Here is a 20,231-nt window from a genome sequence, read left to right as displayed (position 1 = left end):
TGCAATTCCGATTATGTAAGACAAAAGACAGCCACAATGCCTAGTGATATCGTTCTAGGCGCAAAATTTTATCGACATTATGCGACTAAATAAAATACACCCTTTTCCGGTACTACTTACTACGGGTGCGGCATACTTTTGCACATATACGCATTATACTTGATTTTGCTGTTTGTCTGTGGTGAAGTGAAGTGCCATAGTTTCTTTGTTGGTAAACAAAGCCGTATTAAAATATTAATAAAAAAATTGGTTTCGTTGGATCAAAGTACTTGCTACTGCTAGTTTTTTGTTTTCAATAGAAGTAATTAATTAATCATTTTATCGTATACATTTTTATTAGTGTTAATAGTTAATTTATCAAAGTAAACGGCCACTTTTACATAAAACATTATCTACACGAAAGTTCTTCAAAGTTTTATCGTCTGCCTATGATTAATTTAATGGTCGTTGTGATAATATGTAAAGTATATTGTATAGTGTTTTGTTTATTAAAGTTCATCGCTTGCAACTAAAGATGTCCGGGAAACTCAATGATCGCCTTGGCTTGGATCAAACTTGGCGATGGGTTGTTTTGGAGGGCCTTTGGAAAGTCAGGCTACTAAATAAACCTTCCGTGTTCGCGTCTGCCAGTGGCGTTGTGTAAGTTATCACATATCTATATTCTATATTATTATTTTAAAGAGGATGAGAGGAAATTTTTGATATTGTAGGGGGTAATCTCTGGATCTACTAAACCGATTTCGAAAATTCTTTCACCAATAGAAACTCACATAAGTTGCGAGTGTAATAGGCTATATTTTATCCCTGTAGTCCCAAGAGAGTGCGAACTATGCAGGTGGAACTGTCGAGCATCAGATAGTAATTATATTATTCATTATTCAATTGAAATTCATGATTTTCTATTATAAGTTTAACATAATACTTGGTTTTGTGACTAGCATATTGCATTAACAAGCCTTTTTAAACCACAACTATACCTGCACCATGTAACCTTTAAGTTCTAAGCATTAAGTACAAGACAAATAATCAAAATCAAACTTTGTCTCATTATGCAGATGTATTAGAATTGTTTGTATTTGTAGGTGTTTGTTTTAGTTACATTAAGGCTAAATATAAAATCCTACCTTGATTAGTAATTTTTTTATGATGATTGAGGCTAGCCACTTAAAATAATTAATTCAAATTTCAATTACAATATATAGTTAAGTTAAATCCTACAAGTATATGTATCTCCTACAAAACTGGATAAAATATAAGGCAAATCAAAAAACAAAAGAGCTCAGTTTAATCCCATAAAAGCCCAGTTGCTGCAGAGTATAGACTAGAGGGTTTGCCAGGGATATAGGTCCATAAGCACAGCAATAGCCCAATGGATGTAACCTCTGCCTCAGATTCCAGAGGGTGTGGGTTTGTATCCAGTCTGGGGCATGCAGCTCCAACTTTTCAGTTGTGTACATTTTAAGATATTAAATATCACATGTATCAAATGGTGAAGGAAAACATCGTGAGGAAACCTGCATACCAGATAATTCTCTTAATTCTCTGCTTATGTGAAGTCTGCTAATCCGCTTTGGGTCAGAGTGGTGGACTATTGGTCTAATCATGAATGAATGAATAGTATTACCTAATCCAGTGTATGTAATTCTTAATGGTAATAATTGCTAATTCAAATAATAATTTGTACTTTATATTTTCTTTTATTATGTACATGTTCAGCTTAATAAATATTGCACATTTTGATTTGTTAAATATCACATATAATGAATATCGTTATCATTTACAATAATGTATTGTTTATGATAACAATATTCATTAACCTGAAACTAAAGGATCACAAACATTCTTCGTCTGAAAAGAAGCTCAACATAAATACAACAAAGTATTATTTTTGTTATCACCATCTCACAGAAATATATTGTAGAACCAAGTAATATACCTGAGGTATAAATATATCAATTAACCCCCCCCTAGATTTGTCATTTATATAAACTCTTAATCAAGATATAATACATAGGCCATTTCTTATCTCAATATTCCCACAGGAATGAGATCTACTTAAAGAAACCGGGGGCATATGTAGTTCATGTAATAAAAAAATATTTTCTACATTTCAGATCAACATGAAGATGTGGGCTCTAAACTTTGAGTGCCAGGGACTGCCTATGGAAGTCTCCATGTCGCTGGTCACCATTGAGGTGCAAAACACCTTGAAAAAATTGGTGATTCTGAATCCTTCATCTCTATGAACGATTCATGAAGAAAGAATTAAACAAACATTTAATGAACAGATTTTTTATAAGATTATTATCAATAATGACATTGCATATGAGAGAAAATTGTCAAATATAATTTCATTTTAATTTAATATAGTTAATTATGACATCACTGTATATAAAGAATATGATTATTATCATTTGGTTAATTTCAGTACTACATAGTATTAGATAAAAATTTTATTGTAAAATTGCACATCAAAATATGTTTTATTATCTATTATTAGGAGGAAATATTATTTAACTATTATTATTATCCCTAATAGCCCAGTGAATGTGACCTCTGCCTCCAATTCCGGAGGGTGTGGGTTCGAACCCGTTCCGGGGCACGCACCTCCAACTTTTCAGTTGTGTGCATTTTAAGAAACTAAATATCACGTGTCTCAAACAGTGAAGGAAAACATCGTGAGGAAACCTGCATACCAGAGAATTCTCTTAATTCTCTGCATATCACATATGCAGAGAATGCCAATGTAATCCAAATATGCTGGCCCATATTCGGCTCCTGTCAGAATGAGAGGGGTTAGGCATTGGCCTTCCCTTACCTTATCAGCCGATAGACGTCCACTGCTGGACATAGGCCTCTTACATGGACCTCCAAGCACAACGACCTTGAGCCGCGAACATCCAACCAACCGACCAACCACGCTTTCCAGTGCGAGGTCTCCCGAGTGCGGGTAGGCACTAACCCCTCTTACTGAGGGAGACTCGAGCTCAGCAGTGAGCCGAATATGTGTTTATAATGATGATGATGATGATGATGATGATGATGATGATTATTTAAGTAATTGTAAAAGAAAAAATTGAATACTACATTAGTTGTTTATCTATACAATTCAATAATTTTAAGAACAAAACATGTACCTACCACATTGTAGGAAATAAATAAATAATGATTTGATTAAAAACAATGTTGTTTAATGTTAAGCAGGTAGAGCCAGGTAGTTCTATATTTGTGTAACATCTATTACTTAAAAATAAAAAATATATTTACTTGTGTTGGTATTTTTTATTCAGACTTGATATATTGTTGTTGACAAATTTTGTTATAATATATATCTTTCATTCTTTAGTTTAATTTAATCAAGAAACGACCCTACTTACACATATAGGTACCCCCTCTAACAAAAATAGACTGAAGTATAGGTAAATATTTAACAAAAATGTAAATTAAAAATTAATTATAGATTAATTAAAAACATGACTACAATTTGAATTATCAACTTTAATAATTTGCTTCAAAATAAAAACATATACGCGTGGCGCAGTAAGTAGTGCTCCTGCATCCACGGTCATGGGTTCGATTCCCACACCTGGAAAATATTTGTGTGAAGAGCATGGGTTTTTTCCAGTGTGTGTGTATTTATACATTATATAAGTATTTATAGGTAGTATATAAATGTAAATGAATATTATAATATCAACTATCTTAGTACCCACAACACAAGCTCTGTATGCCTACTTTGGGGCTAGATAGTGCTTTGTATGGTTTAAGTATAAATAATTATACAGAAGGCTTGGTCACGAAAAAATATATCCAGTCCTTTGTCTGCATAGCTTGAGGGTTCTAGCAACTTGTTATCATGGTTTTGAGTGAGGAATCCTTGGACAATACTGCCATCACAAGGATTACTGTTTTCTGTATCCAGCCCTTGATCTAACAGCCAAGTGAAAGCTTCTTTAGGTGTTAGTTGAAACATTGTTAAGCTCTTCACTTCTTCAAAATTATTAGTGATTCTCCTAGAAAAATAAATCATAATGTAGGTATACATGGTACTGCCCAACAAGTTCTTATAAAGTAGGTATATAATATACTGACCTGTGATAAGTCTCCTCCTTCGGCTGCATAGCTTGAGGGTTTAGGAAACCAGAGTTCATGGTTTTGGAGTGAGGAAACATTTTACAATATGCACCCAACTACAAGGCTCCACCGTATTTCTGACACAGCAATGTTGTGCATATCTTCATGGGATCTAGGAGCAGCTCCCAAGATGGGGGTCATCATGCAAACATTGGTCACCTGAAAGAATTGAAGTGTGTATTGCAATGTATTATGTATTTTGCCTACATAAAAGTTACAGTTATATATAATTTATAGTATATAATTTATATTTGGATCCTGTAGTTTCATTAACTGACAGTTATACCTAAGCAACAGCTTACCTAACAACCAACAGCGGTCCCTATTGGGCAGGTTTTCCTCAAGTGGTCTTATTGCACTGGTTCCACATGTACAAGTCATAAGATGCACCACCAAATTGAGCATCCACTATGTTATTATTAGATTGGCATCACATATCTGAAATATTAATTGACAATATATAAATAAGTTAATGTTTAAATAAAAGGAGGTACCATGCTTTTATTCAATTCTAATTGTTAGCCTCCTAGTAGCTCTTGGCTTGTAGGCCGAACTATTGTCACATGGGTGCAATCAATGCGCCCTAATACCCGGGCAATCCAAATTTTTTCATAAATCTGTAAGTAGATGTTAATCTAGATTAAGCACCTGGGTATATGTCTATTTACAGTAACATCCTGTGATATGAATAAGCACTCTGTGTATTATTTATTAATCTCAATCAATAATCAATCTCATTTTGCAAATAAGTTTTTATGCAAAATCAACCTATGAAAGATTCAGTGTGGTAGTGAACACAAATTAGTTGAGTCTTAGAAAAAAAAACTAAAAATATAATGAATAGGTTATGTTAGTTTCATACTGTGCTATAAGTTAGTTTCATACTTACTTATTTATAATGATTTTGTGTTTAATGCAAAGGGAACTTAACACATTTTTTTTAAACAGTTGGGGTATTCAGGAGCGTCAGCGACTTCATGTAGGCATTTGCTAAAAGATGCCTTAGCCATCACAAAGCCATTTGTATGATCCATTGGCATAAAAGTTTAAAGCTGCCAAGACCTGTAAATAATATTCAATGGTTTAATTTAGGTTCTTAGGATGACAGTGACCGATCTTTAGATAATATTATTTGTTTCTTACAATCTAACACAAATACTACTGGACTGATTATAAAAAATCTTTCACCATTGGTAAGCTACAGCACAGAGTAATATAGGCTATATAAAATATAGCCCGTATTACTCTGTGCTACCCCATATTCCCACAGGAACGGGAACTACACCGGTCAAACTATGGTGTGTCTGCTAGTACTGAATAAGCCTACTCCAAATCTTAAACCAACTTATCCTATGATGGAAGCTCACCATATAAAAATACCATATTCGGCTCACTGCTGAGCTCGAGTCTCCTCTCAGAATGAGAGGGGTTAGGCCCATAGTCCACGTCACTTGCTCAACGCAGAGAATGAAGAAAATTCCTCCATTCATTCATATAACTTACTTATCTCTAATTCATTGCGAACAGCAGTTGTTCGAAGACTTTGTATTTCTTCTAAAACCTGCTGGTATCGCGACACGAAAGTTTTGCAATGAACTCGACAAAGACATCTTTTTCGTTCCGTTTCCGCGTACAATACAAATGCTACATGCATTGTATTGTACATGGCAATGTCGGTAAACACTACAAAAATAACACAATTAATTAAATTCACTTCAACTAACTCTAAAACTGTAATTCTGCTTTATGAAATAAGTATGTAGGTAGGTACCTACTATATATTCTCAACTTTCGTCATATTTTACATGAAAAACTTTTCTAATTCTGATTTTATTGACTTACAAACTAATACCTTACTTACAAGGTATAGTACAAAATTCAAAAAAATCCTAAAAGTACTTTTATTTGTAATTATTGAATCACAGGCGTCAAGTAAACTTTATTAAAACACTGCTCGGTATTAGTTTCTATAGCGATTGACTTTGACAACTTCTGTGTCACCCAGTTGTATGATCATTATGCTTACATAATCGCTTAAACTGACTATCGATACGTAAAAACTGCGTTATAACTTGGATAAATCCCTACAAGTGACCGTGACAGAGAACGATCCAAGATGACGTCATTTCGGTGGGAGATGTGTGTTACATGATCGCAAAAACGAAAAATCGCTGTCATTTGTTGTCGTGACTGTGATTTTAAAGCGTTCACCGAGTTACATAATGACCCTGCTGGTAATCGAATCCACGACGTCCCGAAAACCACAGCACTATCAATGGCGAGTGTTCTTAGACGTGTTTGATGAAAATCGGTTGAACCGTTTAAAAGTTGTGGGGAAGTAATTAATAATTTCATGACCTTGATTTTGGCTGGTGGACGGCTTCGGCCGTGGCTTGTTACCACCCTACCGGCAAAGACGTACCGCCATGCGACTACCGTTCCGGTACGATGTCGTGTAGAAAGTGTGTAGATTTTCATCCTCGTAATATGTTAGGTTGTTTCCATCTTAGATTGCATCATCACTTACCATCAAGTGAGATTTTTTAAGTTTATTTAATTTTTTATTTAGAGAAACATGAGAATTATGAGAATTATGAAACATGAGAATTACGTTGTTGTTACTATTCTCTCTCAAGATATTATTTTAAGTTTTTTAAAGTATTTTTGTATGCTGTGATAATTGCAAAAGTTTTTTGTTGTAAGATTGGAATTCCATTTCCAAGTAAAGTTTACTATTAAATATTTTTTACCACTATTTTTAGTTTCATTCTATTTCTAGCCTCTCTCTTCTAGCCTACAAAATTCAAATAATCCGTTATTAGAATAATATAAGTATTAAAATATTCTTATTGTTTTTGTAGCGGACTTCGTCTACGTGTAATTTGGTTTTTCACAAATTTTTAGTATTGTGCTGTTCAGTGATCTCGTCTGTTTTCCAGGCCTATTAAAATCGGTACAGCCAGAGAAGAGATTAGCCATAGTTCCACCTATGGCCTGGACAAACTTATAAACAGACAAAAAACAGACTTAAAAATGGTTGTTTTAGTATCGTGTATATAATTTGAGAAAATGGTTGTTTTCAAATCACAGGCGGAGACAAATACAATTTTATATGTATACAACTAGCCGACGCCCGTGACTTCGTCCACGAAAGTGAGACGCGCGGCGTGCTACGAATGTGTACTTTAACTGAGTTAAGCCGGGTCCAGACGTGTGTAACGCGTAATGTAATCCACCGTGTAATGTAATGCGAATTTTACGTGTGGACGGCACTACGAGCGTTACATGTAACATATACTAAAAAGTACTCTGTGCATGTAACGCTCGCGCCGGCGTTCGGGCTGACGGTTATTTGCGCAACACAAAGGCGCTCGCAGTGCTCGCAACTATTGGAATTCGCTCTTGAAATAGATTCGCGTAGACAATTCGTTTCGAATTCGTGTGCCGTCCACACTATTGACACTAGATTACACATAATCTTGCATTACACGTTATACACGTCTGGGCCTGGCATTACTGGCGGTCGACCAACACTTAATTTTATTTATCGTGGCTTTCTATTAGTATTAAGTAATAGAAATACTTATATATAATAATGTATAAAAGAATTTTCAAAATCGGTTCAGAAGATCCAGAGATCCAGGATCTGATTTTTATTGAAAAGATTGTCAATGTATTATGAATCCAGTTTTATAATATTTTAGGAAAAAATACTCCCGAATACAGTTAGTTGATCATACAACCATATACAACCTACTCTTTGTAGTTGATCCTATGTTATTCAGGACAAAGTGTCCGCTTTATATTATTATTGCATAAGTTGAGGGTCACGACCCTCAGTAATGAGGAATACGACGCACGGAGGAGGCTGTTCAGTTATTACTTTGTACATATCTATGGTTATACCCAAGAATTTTTGAATTTACCGCGTTTTTGCAGGTCACGCTTATGTTTGCCAGACGGTAGCTGTCTATACTCTGTGATTTAATTAATGACATTGACAATTTTGACATTTAATTTTAAGCGTTTGTCTCTGTGGTGTGGTTGTGATCATTTTGTTATTTTCTTTTCTTTAAATTTAAATAAACAGAAACACATAGGACAAACATAAATCAAAAATTAAATTAAACAATAAATCGTACCGTTACTGTAAAAATGTCTTTCGATGCGAGCTGGGATGTGGATAAATACCGTGATGAGCATGAAAGTGAAGAACATTGGTTATTAAGAAAAGCGTTTATGGAACGATGGAAAACCGATTATTCTGAAGAGAGATTGGTCTGTTTGGCTCGTGTGTTCTTCAATATCGAGTTTATGGGGTGCAGATATCCTACAGAGATCATGCAGGAGGTGGCTAGGCTATCACACGATGTAAATATAACCTTTTTAAATGAGATCTTTGATTCATTCAGAAGTTGATGATTCCCTAGAATCCTGGTCCAATAATATAATAAATAATTTGAAAAAAAAATTCAATTTCAAATTCACTTGATTACCTAGAGTCCAGACTATTAACAAGTTGTTAAAATAAAAAAAGATATAAAAATTCAAATTTCAAATTCTTTACAGGTTGCACAACAATACAGAAAGCTCAAGAAAACTAAACTGCAAAGGACTTTTGTATCAGCTTCTGATGCAGCAGAGGACAGGGCGAAGGGTGTAAAACGATGTGGCGGTGTCATAGTAGACAGTCCTGCCCCAAAGTCAACAAGAATAAACTTTGTGCCCCAAGGGCATTGTGAAACAAATGAATCTACCATAAACATATCAGATGATGAACAAAATGAAAGCTATGATAAACAATTGAGAAATTCAAAAGCGGAAACACTTTTAACTAGAGATGTAATGATTTTTTTCTTAAGATTTACAGAACACTAGCTTATTGCATCCAGGGATAATATTGTTTCCTAATAGTGAAAGTATTTTCCAAATTGGTTCAGTAGTTTTGTAGCTTATTCAATGCAAACAAACAATCAAATCTTTCCTCTTGATAATAATTGTATGCCCATACACTAGCAGACTCCCTAAAATATAGCCGAAAATTGATGGTTGTTCCTTTTTCTCGGACAGTATCACGCGCCAATTCCCCAGTACCACGCACACTAACCGCATTAAATGGCCTGTTGTCGGAGTTTCCTGACTGTGACATTTTTGCAGATAATTGGGCCAAATTGTGCAGGGATATCTTGCAATTTTGCGAGAGGATGTAATTTAAATATATATTTTTTTTTTATTTGATAATTATTGTAATTGATATTTTAGTTAAGATAGTCAATAAGCTTTCTGTACATCAGTTTTTATGTTTAATTTTTCTTATTTTTGTCTATTTTTACTGTGGTGTTTTGTTCTTTTTAATTTTTATGTACATTTCTTTTAATTAGTGTAACTGGATTTATCCGTGCTAATTAATAAATAAATAAATAGCTCAAGACACAACGTGGCTTTCGATAGATAGATTCTTACAGAAATCAGAATAGCTCTACTAAACTATATCATTAGGCTTCATGAACATTGTTAACGTTAATATAAGTTAACTCTACTTTCAGATAATTCCCGCACATAATATTAACTTAAACAAACACAATGATAGTGCAAATATAAATAACGACATACCAAATGCACATAATGAGAATGCAATACCACAAAGTGCTGATAGAAATGAATATTTCAAAGATTTAGAAAGCTTAAAATGTTTAAACATACAATGTTTTAATGATAACATGTTCAACTCTGCGTATGGAAGGATGGTGTTGCTGATAAGGCCGTGGAGTTCTAAATTAGGAAATATACAGAGTAAGTAATTACATATTTCTTGTTAATATTTCAAATTATACAAACCTTGTGCTTGTATTTTGAAATGTGCCTTTGTAGTACATAATAAAAGAAAGAAAGATAAACATTGTAATAATACATTTACTACAAGTCTACATAATCTCTCTTCCTTCCCATCATAATGGAAGACAATGGTTTATGATAAAATACTGTATAGATGCTTAAGAAGTTTTCATTTTGTTGTCATGACATCAATGCCCCAAAGGAAAATGGTATTTTGGGACTAGCAGAGAAGTAGCGTACATAATGAAAACCCATTAATAGTTGACAATCGTGATTAAACTAAGAAAAAAGCAAATTGTAATAATCTTGAAAAGCAAGGAGAAAAAAGATATAGCTTAGATTAGAAAGTACTCTATCTATGCATACAAATAAATGTGAATTTTATACTGAAAAACACCACCCCTGACATACAACTGCGTGATTGCTTTATGAATACGACAAGGCATTTCGGTCTCAGGCAACAAGTAGAACAATTTTACTATGCTAAGTATAGAAGTAATCTTGATATCCGTTCTGTAAAATCTCAATATTTTTTTACAAGCATCTTATAATATAATAGCTTTAATTAATATAAATGTATGAGTGTACAACACTTCTGAGTGTGACTCCCACTTTTGCCGTCCTCCTTTTGATTATTTACAATGTACTTTAGTTGAATTAGGTAGGTAGTTGAATAATTCTCCTTTACAACTGTCATGTCTTGCTACCTAGCTCAATAAACGTTATCTAAATTATAAATCGTATTATTTCTCTCTCTTTCCTCTTGTCAAAATCACTATTACTAAAGAATCTTTTCGGAGATGCATAAACAGACACAATCTGAGTTACTGTATTATATGTAGTTATGATGCATTTGTTCCAGGCAGCAGTCAAGTGTGTCACATACCTCTAGTAACGACGTACGAGGACGGCTGCCTGTCCCTGATGCTGAACGGGCGGCTGGTGGCGCGCGCGGCCGGCGCGAGCAAAGCCGAGGCTCGCAGCATGGTTGAGAATATCGCGTGGAATGTATGTATGTATGTTACACTATTTCATATACTTATTAACTGTCTTGTTTGACTGATTATTATAATAGCCTTAAATTATACATATTATTTGCCTCATTGTTTCAGTGGCTCACCACTGAACCACTAAATGTATATAAATATAAATGTATATAAATGTATAGTAAATTAAAAAAAATGTAAAGTGAGCCAAATATGGGTTGATAATGATTATCAACCCATATTTGGCTCACTGCTGAGCTTGAGTCTCCTCTCGGAATGAGAGGAGTTAGGCTAAATAGTCCACCGCGCTGGCCCAATGCAGATTGGCAGACTTCACATATGCAGAGATTTAATTCTCAGGTTTGCAGATTTCCTCACAATGTTTTCCTTCACCGTTTGAGACATGTGATACTTAATTCCTTATAATGCACACAACTGAAGAGTTGGAGGTGCATGCCCCTGACTGGATTTGAACCCACACCCTCCAGAAAAACTGTATTAGGGGTGGGTTCGACAATAGACCAACAGAAAGGGGATCAAACCACCACCCCTCAGTGACAAGTTCTTACCATTTGTACTAGTTTAGGGTTTCTAGAGGTTTGTAGAGCTCTGAGTTTCAGGTCCAAATCCCCTTTTCTTATTCTTATAGGAGAATTGAGGCCAGTGGTTTGAAGTGTCATTATTTGAAAATAAGAATATCATTTTGTTTTTTTATCAGAGGTTAAAAGAAGAGTTAGTCAGTGTCCTCATCAAAGAACAATGGATAGCACAAGGTGACAGGATATCTGTTAATGATGTGTCAGGTATGTATAGCCGGCACAAAATAAAGTACTAAATTCACAGAATTTATTTAAATTCTTTTATTTGTGCTAGAACCATTAGCATAACTCTTGTTGGTCCTAGCCTAGAACGTTAGAGCTAAGATGGTGCAGCTGGTGAGGGTGGCAAGGTGGTGAGGGTCGAAGCTGATCCAAATCAGCTTCCACCCTCACCACCTTCACAGAAGAAGTAAAAGTAGAAGAAATTATAATGATTTTACCAATTGTAACTTGCTTTGTAAACTGCTTCTAAAGAATAGATTGGTGTTGTCAGGTAATAAGTCAGAGTTCGGTACGCCAGTGGACAACAGTGTTGCTACCAAGTAAGTCACACAACACATTCTTATTTTTATGTATTACACTTTAAAATTAGAAATATATAAACTAAACGATAGACAATACCTCTATGTCTATAACTTAAAAGTAGTCATCAAGTCAAGACGAATCATACAAGCTCAAACTCGATAGTGTTATATTGTAGAATTACCGAGTTCCTATTCCCACTTTCCAGCTCCATCATCAGAACCTGGATACAATTTATACATAAAGTACTCGTCAAGACGAGTTAAACAAGCCCAAACTTTATAGGGTTCTGTGGTTTAATTACGGCGTTCCTATGGCCACCTTCCAGTTCCATCACCAACACATACTACATAGAAACAAAGTACACGTCAAGACAAATCATACTAATTTTACAGGCAATCAGTTACTAAGCCTTATGCATAACTCAACGTACAACGGCCATCCTTTAGTGGCCAAGCACTGAAAAGGCCCAGAAATGAAAAACCATAACAGTGTCAAATAAAATAAATCGACAAATTCACCCTTTCTTTACTTGTGCTAGTAAAAAAAGTGTGAATTTGCCGTTTCTTTATAGTAACGGAAAACCATCACATTTGTTTACATAATATGATGGTTTTCCAAGGGAAAGAAAGGGTGAATTTGTCGTTTCTTCTTGTCAATTCTGGCCTGCCTTCTTGATTCTAGATCAATGAGATATACTCTATAACTTTTGATACCCATTCGTGTGTCAAAATAAGCGGCCAAATCATTTTTATTACACATTACAAATATGATTTCTGCAGTGCTCCGAGGAATTGCATGCCTAATTATTTAGTATTAATTTCATCTTGATACCTCCACGCGTTTTCGACGTAAAGGGTGCTTGAGTCAGGCAGATTTACCTTATAAGGTGCGAAACAAAAATACCTTCTGAGATATGAATTTGTTTATAGAATGATGAAACTAATGGGATGGAAAGGCGGCGGGTTGGGCGTCGACGCTCAGGGGATAGCTGAACCTATCAAACCGCATCTACAAATGGTAAGTTGACATTGTGATGACACGAGAGTACATTTATGTTTACTAGCAGAATATTATTGTGAATATGAATTTGTGTGTGCTCGAGAACTGTTCTATCTAAGTTCCATTTCAAAATAATGCCAGATATCGCAGATACCTTCATCGCTAATTAGTCGTAACCAACTGTAAACTAAGTAATTTGTATTACGGAGATCCTATGTCCACCTTCCAGCTCTATCATCAAACCTTGGATTATTATTAGAAACAAAGTACTTATCAAGTCTTATCATACGAGCACAAACTCGATAGGTGTATGTCGTTAGATAACGAAGTTCCTTTGGCCACCTTCCGGTTCTGTCACCAAACCCTGAATACCATCTTAAGACAAAGTACTTATCAAGATAAATCCAACTAGCCAAAACTTGGTGGGATGGATACAGACCCTGGATACGATATGGATACAAAGTACTCGTCGTTATCAACCCATATACGGCTCACTGCTGAGCTAGAGTCTCCTCTCAGAATGAGAGGGCCAATAGTCCACCACGCTGGCCCAATGCGGATTGGCAGACTTCACACACGCAGAGAATTAAGAAATTTTCTGGTGTGCAGGTTTTCTCACGATGTTTTCCTTCACCGTTTGAGACACGTGATATTTAACTTCTTAAAATGCACTCAACTGAAAAATTGGAGGTGCATGCCCCGGACCGGATTCGAACCCACACCCTCCGGAATCGGAGGCAGAAGTCATATCCACTGGGCTAATCACGGCTCTACAAAGTACTCGTCAATGGGGAATCATACGAGCTCAAACTCTATGTGGTTTTATTGTTTTAAAAAGGAGTTTGGCCGCAGGCGTGCCGGAATTGCAATTTGAAAGTTAGTCGCCATTTCTTGAGTGTATTCTGTATGCGAACATAAAGTAAACGAATTTGACTAACGATATAAATCGTTATGTCAGGTGAACCGCGCCGGGCTCGGCAGCAACACGTCGGACATCCGGCAGCTGCGGCGCGCCGGCTTCGAGCTGATGCGGCGCTTCGTGGCGGCCGACACCGTGGACGTGGACCTGGTGTTCAGCGCGGACTTCAGCAAGGAGGAGCGCGCCGTCATGCACCAGTGCGCGCAGCGCTCCGGCCTGGCCTCCAGGAGCTACGGCGCCGACGCCGACAGGTGAGCCCCGCCGGCTGCGAGCTGATGCGGCGCTTCGTGGCGGCCGACACCGTGGACGTGGACCTGGTGTTCAGCGCGGACTTCAGCAAGGAGGAGCGCGCCGTCATGCACCAGTGCGCGCAGCGCTCCGGCCTGGCCTCCAGGAGCTACGGCGCCGACGCCGACAGGTGAGCTCCGCCGGCTGCGAGCTGATGCGGCGCTTCGTGGCGGCCGAGTTGATGGGGCATGAATCTTAATACGAAGACATTAAGAGCACCCGCTCATTTACAATTGAGTCGATGAGGGTTGAGATATATGAGACCCCGCACATATTATTCAACTAAATCTTCCAACTAATGAATTGGACACCGATCGCATCCCGATTCCCCTTTGACTATGTAAAAAAATTCCGACTAAATTGTAAAAGAAAACAATTTAGTCGTTTGCACGCAACTTACAATAATTGGGTGTGTACGGTCGCTCTAAAAGTGGCCTGTAGCATTAAAGTCAGAAAAAGGTTTGACCAAAAATGTCACAATGTGGAGACTCTGACAACAGGTATAGAGCGATCAGATTCCGTGGTAATGGAGAATTGGCGCACGACACTGTACCAGAAAAGGAAACGACCAATAATTTTCGGCGGCGAAGATAAAATTTGTTGTGAGCAAATATTGAAGTAAAACAATTACTCCATAAACATTGGGATTTATGTTTATGTGGATAATTGTTTTAGAGCGTAAGAGGCAATTACAAAACACTTCTTTACAAATTGTAGACAGCTCTCTTGAGAATTTAAGCAGTCTAAGTCACATTCCCGGCGACAAGGTCACGTGCTGCAGCCTTTCTGGATGAGTATTGTTTACCAACAAAGAAATTAGAAATGAAGGTAGAAAACGTATGTAATTTCATAACTTAAGATGGTTGGATTGTGTGAAAGAGGACATGTGTGTAAAAGGAGTGGATGATGAGTTGACGAGTAATAGAAACGAATGGAAAAGATTGACATATTTTTCCGACCCCACTTAAGTGGGATAAGGGTAAGGAGATGATGATTTATTTTAAATTATGTATTGTTTGTTTATAAAATGTTATATAAAATATATTAACCATATCTCATTATTCAAAGCTTATTAATCAAATTTATTTTCATTAATTTAAGTACAAGATAATTATAATTATTATTAGGTGTGAAATGACTAGTGATTTATACCCTCATTTTTAGTTTTTTTGTCGGTAAACAGTATTCATCAAGAAAGTTTGTAGTATAGTCTTTTGTTATTTTTGTGGGCTATATTGTTTTATAACACAGTTTCTATGGCCAATTTGTCAAAGCTTCATCACCAAACCTTGGCTACCATCTAAAGACAAAGTACTTGTCAAGATAGATTGGTCTTGACCAGTACAAGCCCAATCTCGTTGGGTTTGTTGGATTCAAGGAAATTCTAATGATGACCGTTATAAGTTTAAATAATTGTAATATAAAAAAATGTAAATTATTATAGTGCGTAATAAAAATCAACATTAATAATTTTTTTTTATAAAATTATTATGACTATGTATGTAATAAATTTCAAATTGTATTTTTCAGATTCCTGGTAGTGAAAAAGAAGTTGGACCCATTTTCATTGGTCCACGCCGTTTTAGAAAAAGGCGGCAACACGTCGAAATATCAAGTCTTCTTACCTGTAGCTCTACAACAGAAGAGACAATTTTATTAATGTTTTACTAGCATTTTAGAACTTATCAAACGAAAAATATGTTAAGTCTGAGTCAAACTTCTACTCCAATAATTGAATACAAAGAAAAAAGTGTGTGAATGGAGTTTACTCTTTCAGCAGGGCTAGCACGGGCAAGGGAGAAATTTATCCACGGGGAGAGGATAAAACGTTTATCCCCCACACTCGTTTTATCCACTCACCGCGCATGGGCACGCCGGTGGATATAATATCCCCGGTGGATAAACGGAGGGAAAGACTTGTCAACCCATTTGTATATATCTTATAAATTGGCATTAGGTATATTAATAGTCCGAAATAAACGTAAATTTGATAATATTTGGTTTTTTTTGTGCATATTATTTATCTGTTTTCTGTTGGCATTGTTTTGTTTGGTGATTGTTTTTTGCGGTGGTTTGTAGTAGGTATCTATAGTATCTATCATACTAGCGGACCCGGTCAAGCTTCGTTTTGACATAAGTGCACTTGTTCTCTATCCCTACTCTACCCTTCTTTACCTCTACCCCTACCCTACCCCTGCCCTACCCCACCCCTACCCCGCCCCTAACCCCCCTCCCCCACCGCTACACCAACCCTACCCACCCCTACCCCTCCCCCCTCCCCCACCCCTACACCAACCCTACCCCCCCCCCCTACCTCCCCCCCCCTACCGGGTATGACGGGTGGATTTATATCCTTAGTCAGTGGATATAATGGGTGGATAAAAATTTTATCCCTTGCCCATGCTAGCCCGGCAGATCGACTCTCAAAATAGGTGTATGTTGCAGCATACACTATGTACGTCTCAATACTTACGCCCGAAAGGTGCACAACCGAAGAGACGTGCGCGCCCGCCAACAGCGCACGGTGAAAGGTGCGCAGAATAGGTTGCGCACAAAAAACGTAACGTTCATCGAATTTTACTGCCCATATTTTTTTCATACCGGAGGCTACATATGTAAAAAAGGTTATTATTTTCAAAAGTTAAAGAAGTATCTACTTCATATATTTCATGAATAAAATATATTTCTAATACTGTTATTCTTTTATTCAATCTTTGTGACATTTATCCTTAACTCTAAACCCTAGAACGGTCCAGTCATCCGTAATGGATGCCAAAATACAAAATATACAAAGAAAAAACAATATAATCAGTCTAAGTAAATTTCTATATCTGCGGGATGACATGGGCAAGGCCCACCCTAGTAATAATAATCCTTTTTCTTTCTTCGATTTCACACGCAATCGTGCCCGTCTATGACTAAAAACTAGCAACAAAAATGACATTTTTTCTCATTGGCATTAGACCGGACCCGGCTAAAACTACTGGCGCCCAATCCAGGCTTTTATTATTCTTGGTCTGGTTATGAACCCACTATAATTTTAACGTTTGATTCTACAGCTAGCACTGCGTCACTTATAACAAACACGTGATAAAATCTTGCACCTACCGCCATGTTGATTAAAATCTAAGAGCACCCAATTAGTATTCTGGAATGTCTCCTACGGGTTGGATGTTATCAAATCATTATCAAAATAAACTATCATGTGGGTTCAATCGAAACCGTTCAGTATAAAATCCTTTGTAATTTTGGATTACGGCACACAAGTTTTCAATCCGCTGTTGAAAGCAGTTTCTATCCAAAGTTGAAATTCGACATTTACGGGAAATAACAATGATTTTTAAATCCGTGTACGCACTCGGCGCATTCTGCCTAATCTACGTTTTTATTGAGGTAGAAAGTTCGTTTATAAAACCGAATAATGTACCAAGAGTTGGCAGAAGCAGCGAAAGTGACCCTTTCGACCAAGGTTTGATGGGATATGTTATAAAAACTATTCCTAGCAAAACCATACCAAGGATGGGTCGAAGAAATTTTGATTCCGTAAGTTTTTAATGCTTTAGGTACAGTCAATATCAGATAATTAGCAGCGTATTTGGGCTTCGTGATAGCTCAGTCGATATGACCCCTGCCTCCGATTCGGAGGGTGTAGGTTCGGATCCGGTCTGGGGCATGCACCTCCAAATTTACAGTTGTGTGCATTTTAAAAAAATCATTCAATCACGTGTCTAAAAAGGTGAAGGAAAAACATCGTGAGAAAACCTGCTTAGCTGAGAATTGTTTTCAATTCTCTATGTGTGTGTTTTCTAAGTCTCCCAATCCGCATTAAGCCAGCGTGGTGGACTATTGCCTAATCCCTCTCATTCTGAAAGGAGACTCGTGCTCAACAGTGAGTCGAGCAGGTATGGGCTATTACACTGACTGGGACACTACATGTCCAGGCCTCCATTCTCACAGGAGAATATGGAGCTAAGACCTGCCGCGCTGTTACTGCCGTCTCCAATGCGGGATTCCGGGGACTTTGGATTCTTTAACGAGCACTCAGATGTGACCAGGACCGACCGATTATCGTGGGGGTGTACCTTCATCAATTTTGCAACTCCAGGCTGAGAAATTTTACTTAAAAAATCTTAAAAGAAGACATTTAAAAAAAAGATACTCCACCCAACTCAGGACTCGATCCCAGGACCCCGTCATCTGAAACCACATAGGCTAATCACTGGACTAATGACGCAGTGAAAATACTTACATACGTGTAGTATGCGTCAAACTTCGAGTTCGTGCTGAAAACGAGGTGTATCCTAAAACATATCCCAGTGGTTGTAGACTTAACTGCGTAGTTCAATGTGTTGCAACTTCATAGCGGTCTAGAAGTTTGGAGCACATTATAAATATTTCATACTGTTGTTTTACGATGGAAGGATCTCCTTTAGCAAGACTTAGGAGTACCGATTCTTTTATGGTGTTTTTATAAAATCTAACTATGTTTCTTTTAAGGTTAATCGCTACGATATTCCAAAGTTATACCAGGAGCAAGATGAGAGTCTCAAATTTTTAAATGGTATGAAACGCAACTGTTTATTATTTATACTGTGACTAGAAATTATTTATTGATATTCATTTTATAATTGGTTTATTATACATTTATGTAACATGGATTTTTTTGCAGATGAAGATATATCAAGATTGACTCAAGAACAAGAAAGCTCCTATGGAAGTCGATAATAATTCACAGAATGTCACTGTGGATTCTGAGAAATATCTACTGTTTTGCTAATCGATCCATTGTTACTCTTTAAGTTCATTCTAGTCATTGTTTTTGTTTTATGTTTGAGAATAAATTCATTTGCATGCTATTCGCGGGTTTTCTTTATTCACAACTAGAGGACGTCCGCGACTTTGTCCGCGTGGAATTCAGAACCATGGATTTTAAAAGTAAAATCCAGAGTAAAATGTATTTTAATTACTTTCAGCCAAATCGCTTCAGTAGACGGAGCGCAAAGGAGAAACAAGCATACACACAAACTTACGCCTCTATGATATTATTTTAAGTACCTACCGAATCGTAAATCTATGATCATATTAGTGTGATTATTGCATGTGATAAAACGCTTGATACCATAGATTTACGAGTCGGTACAAGTGAAGGTTATACGCACCGACCTCGACACATCCCGACGAGAAGGTATTGTATGTGGATATTTCTAAAGCCATACATGCCTCAAACTCTTACAATGTTGTGATGGGGGATTTTAACGCAAAGCTGGGCGAACGTAGCGGTTGAATGTGGGATTATTTGGTTATGGGCAACGGAACGACAGGGGCCAAATGTTGGCTGACTTCATGGAGAAGGAGGGCCTCTTTATGATAAACTCCTTCAAGAAGCCACCACACAGGAAATGGACCTGGATGAGCCCCGATGGTTCCACGAAAAACGAGATTAACTTCATCTTGTCTACCAGACGGCAAATATTTAACAATGTTTCTGTGATCCCTAAGGTGAAAACCGGTATTGATCACTGAATGGTCAGAGGCACGTTGAATATCAACATTCAGCTAGAACGGTATCGACTAGTGAGGTCTACGCTCCGACCTAGTCGTGCCCTTATTCAAGAGCCCGAATCCTTTTAACTAGAACTGCAGAACCGCTTAACTCGACGAGTTGCGAAGCTGAAGTGACAATGGGCGGGGCACATAATTCGAAGAGCCGCTGGACGTTGGGGTCCTACCCAAAGTGCTGGAATGGCGACCCCGCATTAGTAAGCCCAGTGTTGGTCGACCCCCCGCCAGTTGGACTGACAACATCCAGCGAGTCGCAGGGATTCGCTGGATGCAGGTGGCTCAGTATCGTGATGTTTGGAAGTCCCTACAAAAGGACTATGTCCTGCAGTGGCCGTCCGTCGGCTTATATCATGATGATGACAAGTACAACGTAAACATTATTAG

At 37.1% G+C, this 20,231-nt stretch overlaps 2 protein-coding genes and 2 long non-coding RNA genes across 7 annotated transcripts; 3 read left to right on the top strand and 1 right to left on the bottom strand.

Moving 5' to 3' along the window:
* The first annotated feature begins 85 nt into the window (after positions 1 to 85).
* Positions 86 to 3,271, top strand: LOC128198935 (uncharacterized). The gene is made up of 2 exons (XR_008251640.1): positions 86 to 639; positions 2,115 to 3,271. It is a non-coding gene; the product is annotated as an uncharacterized LOC128198935 (long non-coding RNA).
* LOC112048210 (uncharacterized) lies at positions 3,263 to 6,906 on the bottom strand. Of its 3 annotated transcripts, none has more exons than XR_008251638.1 (5): positions 5,638 to 6,906; positions 5,024 to 5,196; positions 4,629 to 4,751; positions 4,093 to 4,293; positions 3,263 to 4,013 (listed from the first exon to the last, which is right to left on the bottom strand). It is a non-coding gene; the product is annotated as an uncharacterized LOC112048210 (long non-coding RNA). The 3 variants fall into 3 exon arrangements; XR_008251637.1 differs by lacking the exon at positions 4,629 to 4,751 and adding an exon at positions 4,437 to 4,572 and having other exon boundaries at positions 5,638 to 6,644; XR_008251639.1 differs by lacking the exon at positions 4,629 to 4,751.
* A 1,260-nt stretch (positions 6,907 to 8,166) lies between these two features.
* LOC112050026 (uncharacterized) lies at positions 8,167 to 16,977 on the top strand. 2 transcript variants are annotated; one of them, XR_008251689.1, is made up of 9 exons: positions 8,167 to 8,505; positions 8,704 to 8,976; positions 9,681 to 9,927; positions 10,832 to 10,977; positions 11,674 to 11,758; positions 12,048 to 12,096; positions 13,009 to 13,096; positions 14,037 to 14,415; positions 15,816 to 16,977. XR_008251689.1 is itself a non-coding variant. In XM_052887166.1 (9 exons), exons 1-9 carry the CDS (start codon positions 8,290 to 8,292, stop codon positions 15,943 to 15,945), a joined length of 1,446 nt encoding a protein of 481 aa, XP_052743126.1. In that variant the 5' UTR covers positions 8,167 to 8,289; the 3' UTR covers positions 15,946 to 16,977. The 2 variants fall into 2 exon arrangements, 1 of the variants encoding a protein (XP_052743126.1); XM_052887166.1 differs by having other exon boundaries at positions 14,037 to 14,248.
* A 570-nt stretch (positions 16,978 to 17,547) lies between these two features.
* Positions 17,548 to 19,139, top strand: LOC112050033 (uncharacterized). The gene is made up of 3 exons (XM_024088157.2): positions 17,548 to 17,828; positions 18,783 to 18,846; positions 18,955 to 19,139. Exons 1-3 carry the CDS (start codon positions 17,619 to 17,621, stop codon positions 19,008 to 19,010), a joined length of 330 nt encoding a protein of 109 aa, XP_023943925.1. The 5' UTR covers positions 17,548 to 17,618; the 3' UTR covers positions 19,011 to 19,139.
* The last annotated feature ends 1,092 nt before the right edge of the window (positions 19,140 to 20,231 follow it).

The sequence above is a fragment of the Bicyclus anynana genome, chromosome 18 (genome assembly GCF_947172395.1).
Source record: "Bicyclus anynana chromosome 18, ilBicAnyn1.1, whole genome shotgun sequence".
NCBI lineage: Eukaryota > Metazoa > Arthropoda > Insecta > Lepidoptera > Nymphalidae > Bicyclus > Bicyclus anynana.
Note: the sequence above shows the minus strand (reverse complement) of the source record. Positions and strands in the feature narration are given on the sequence as shown.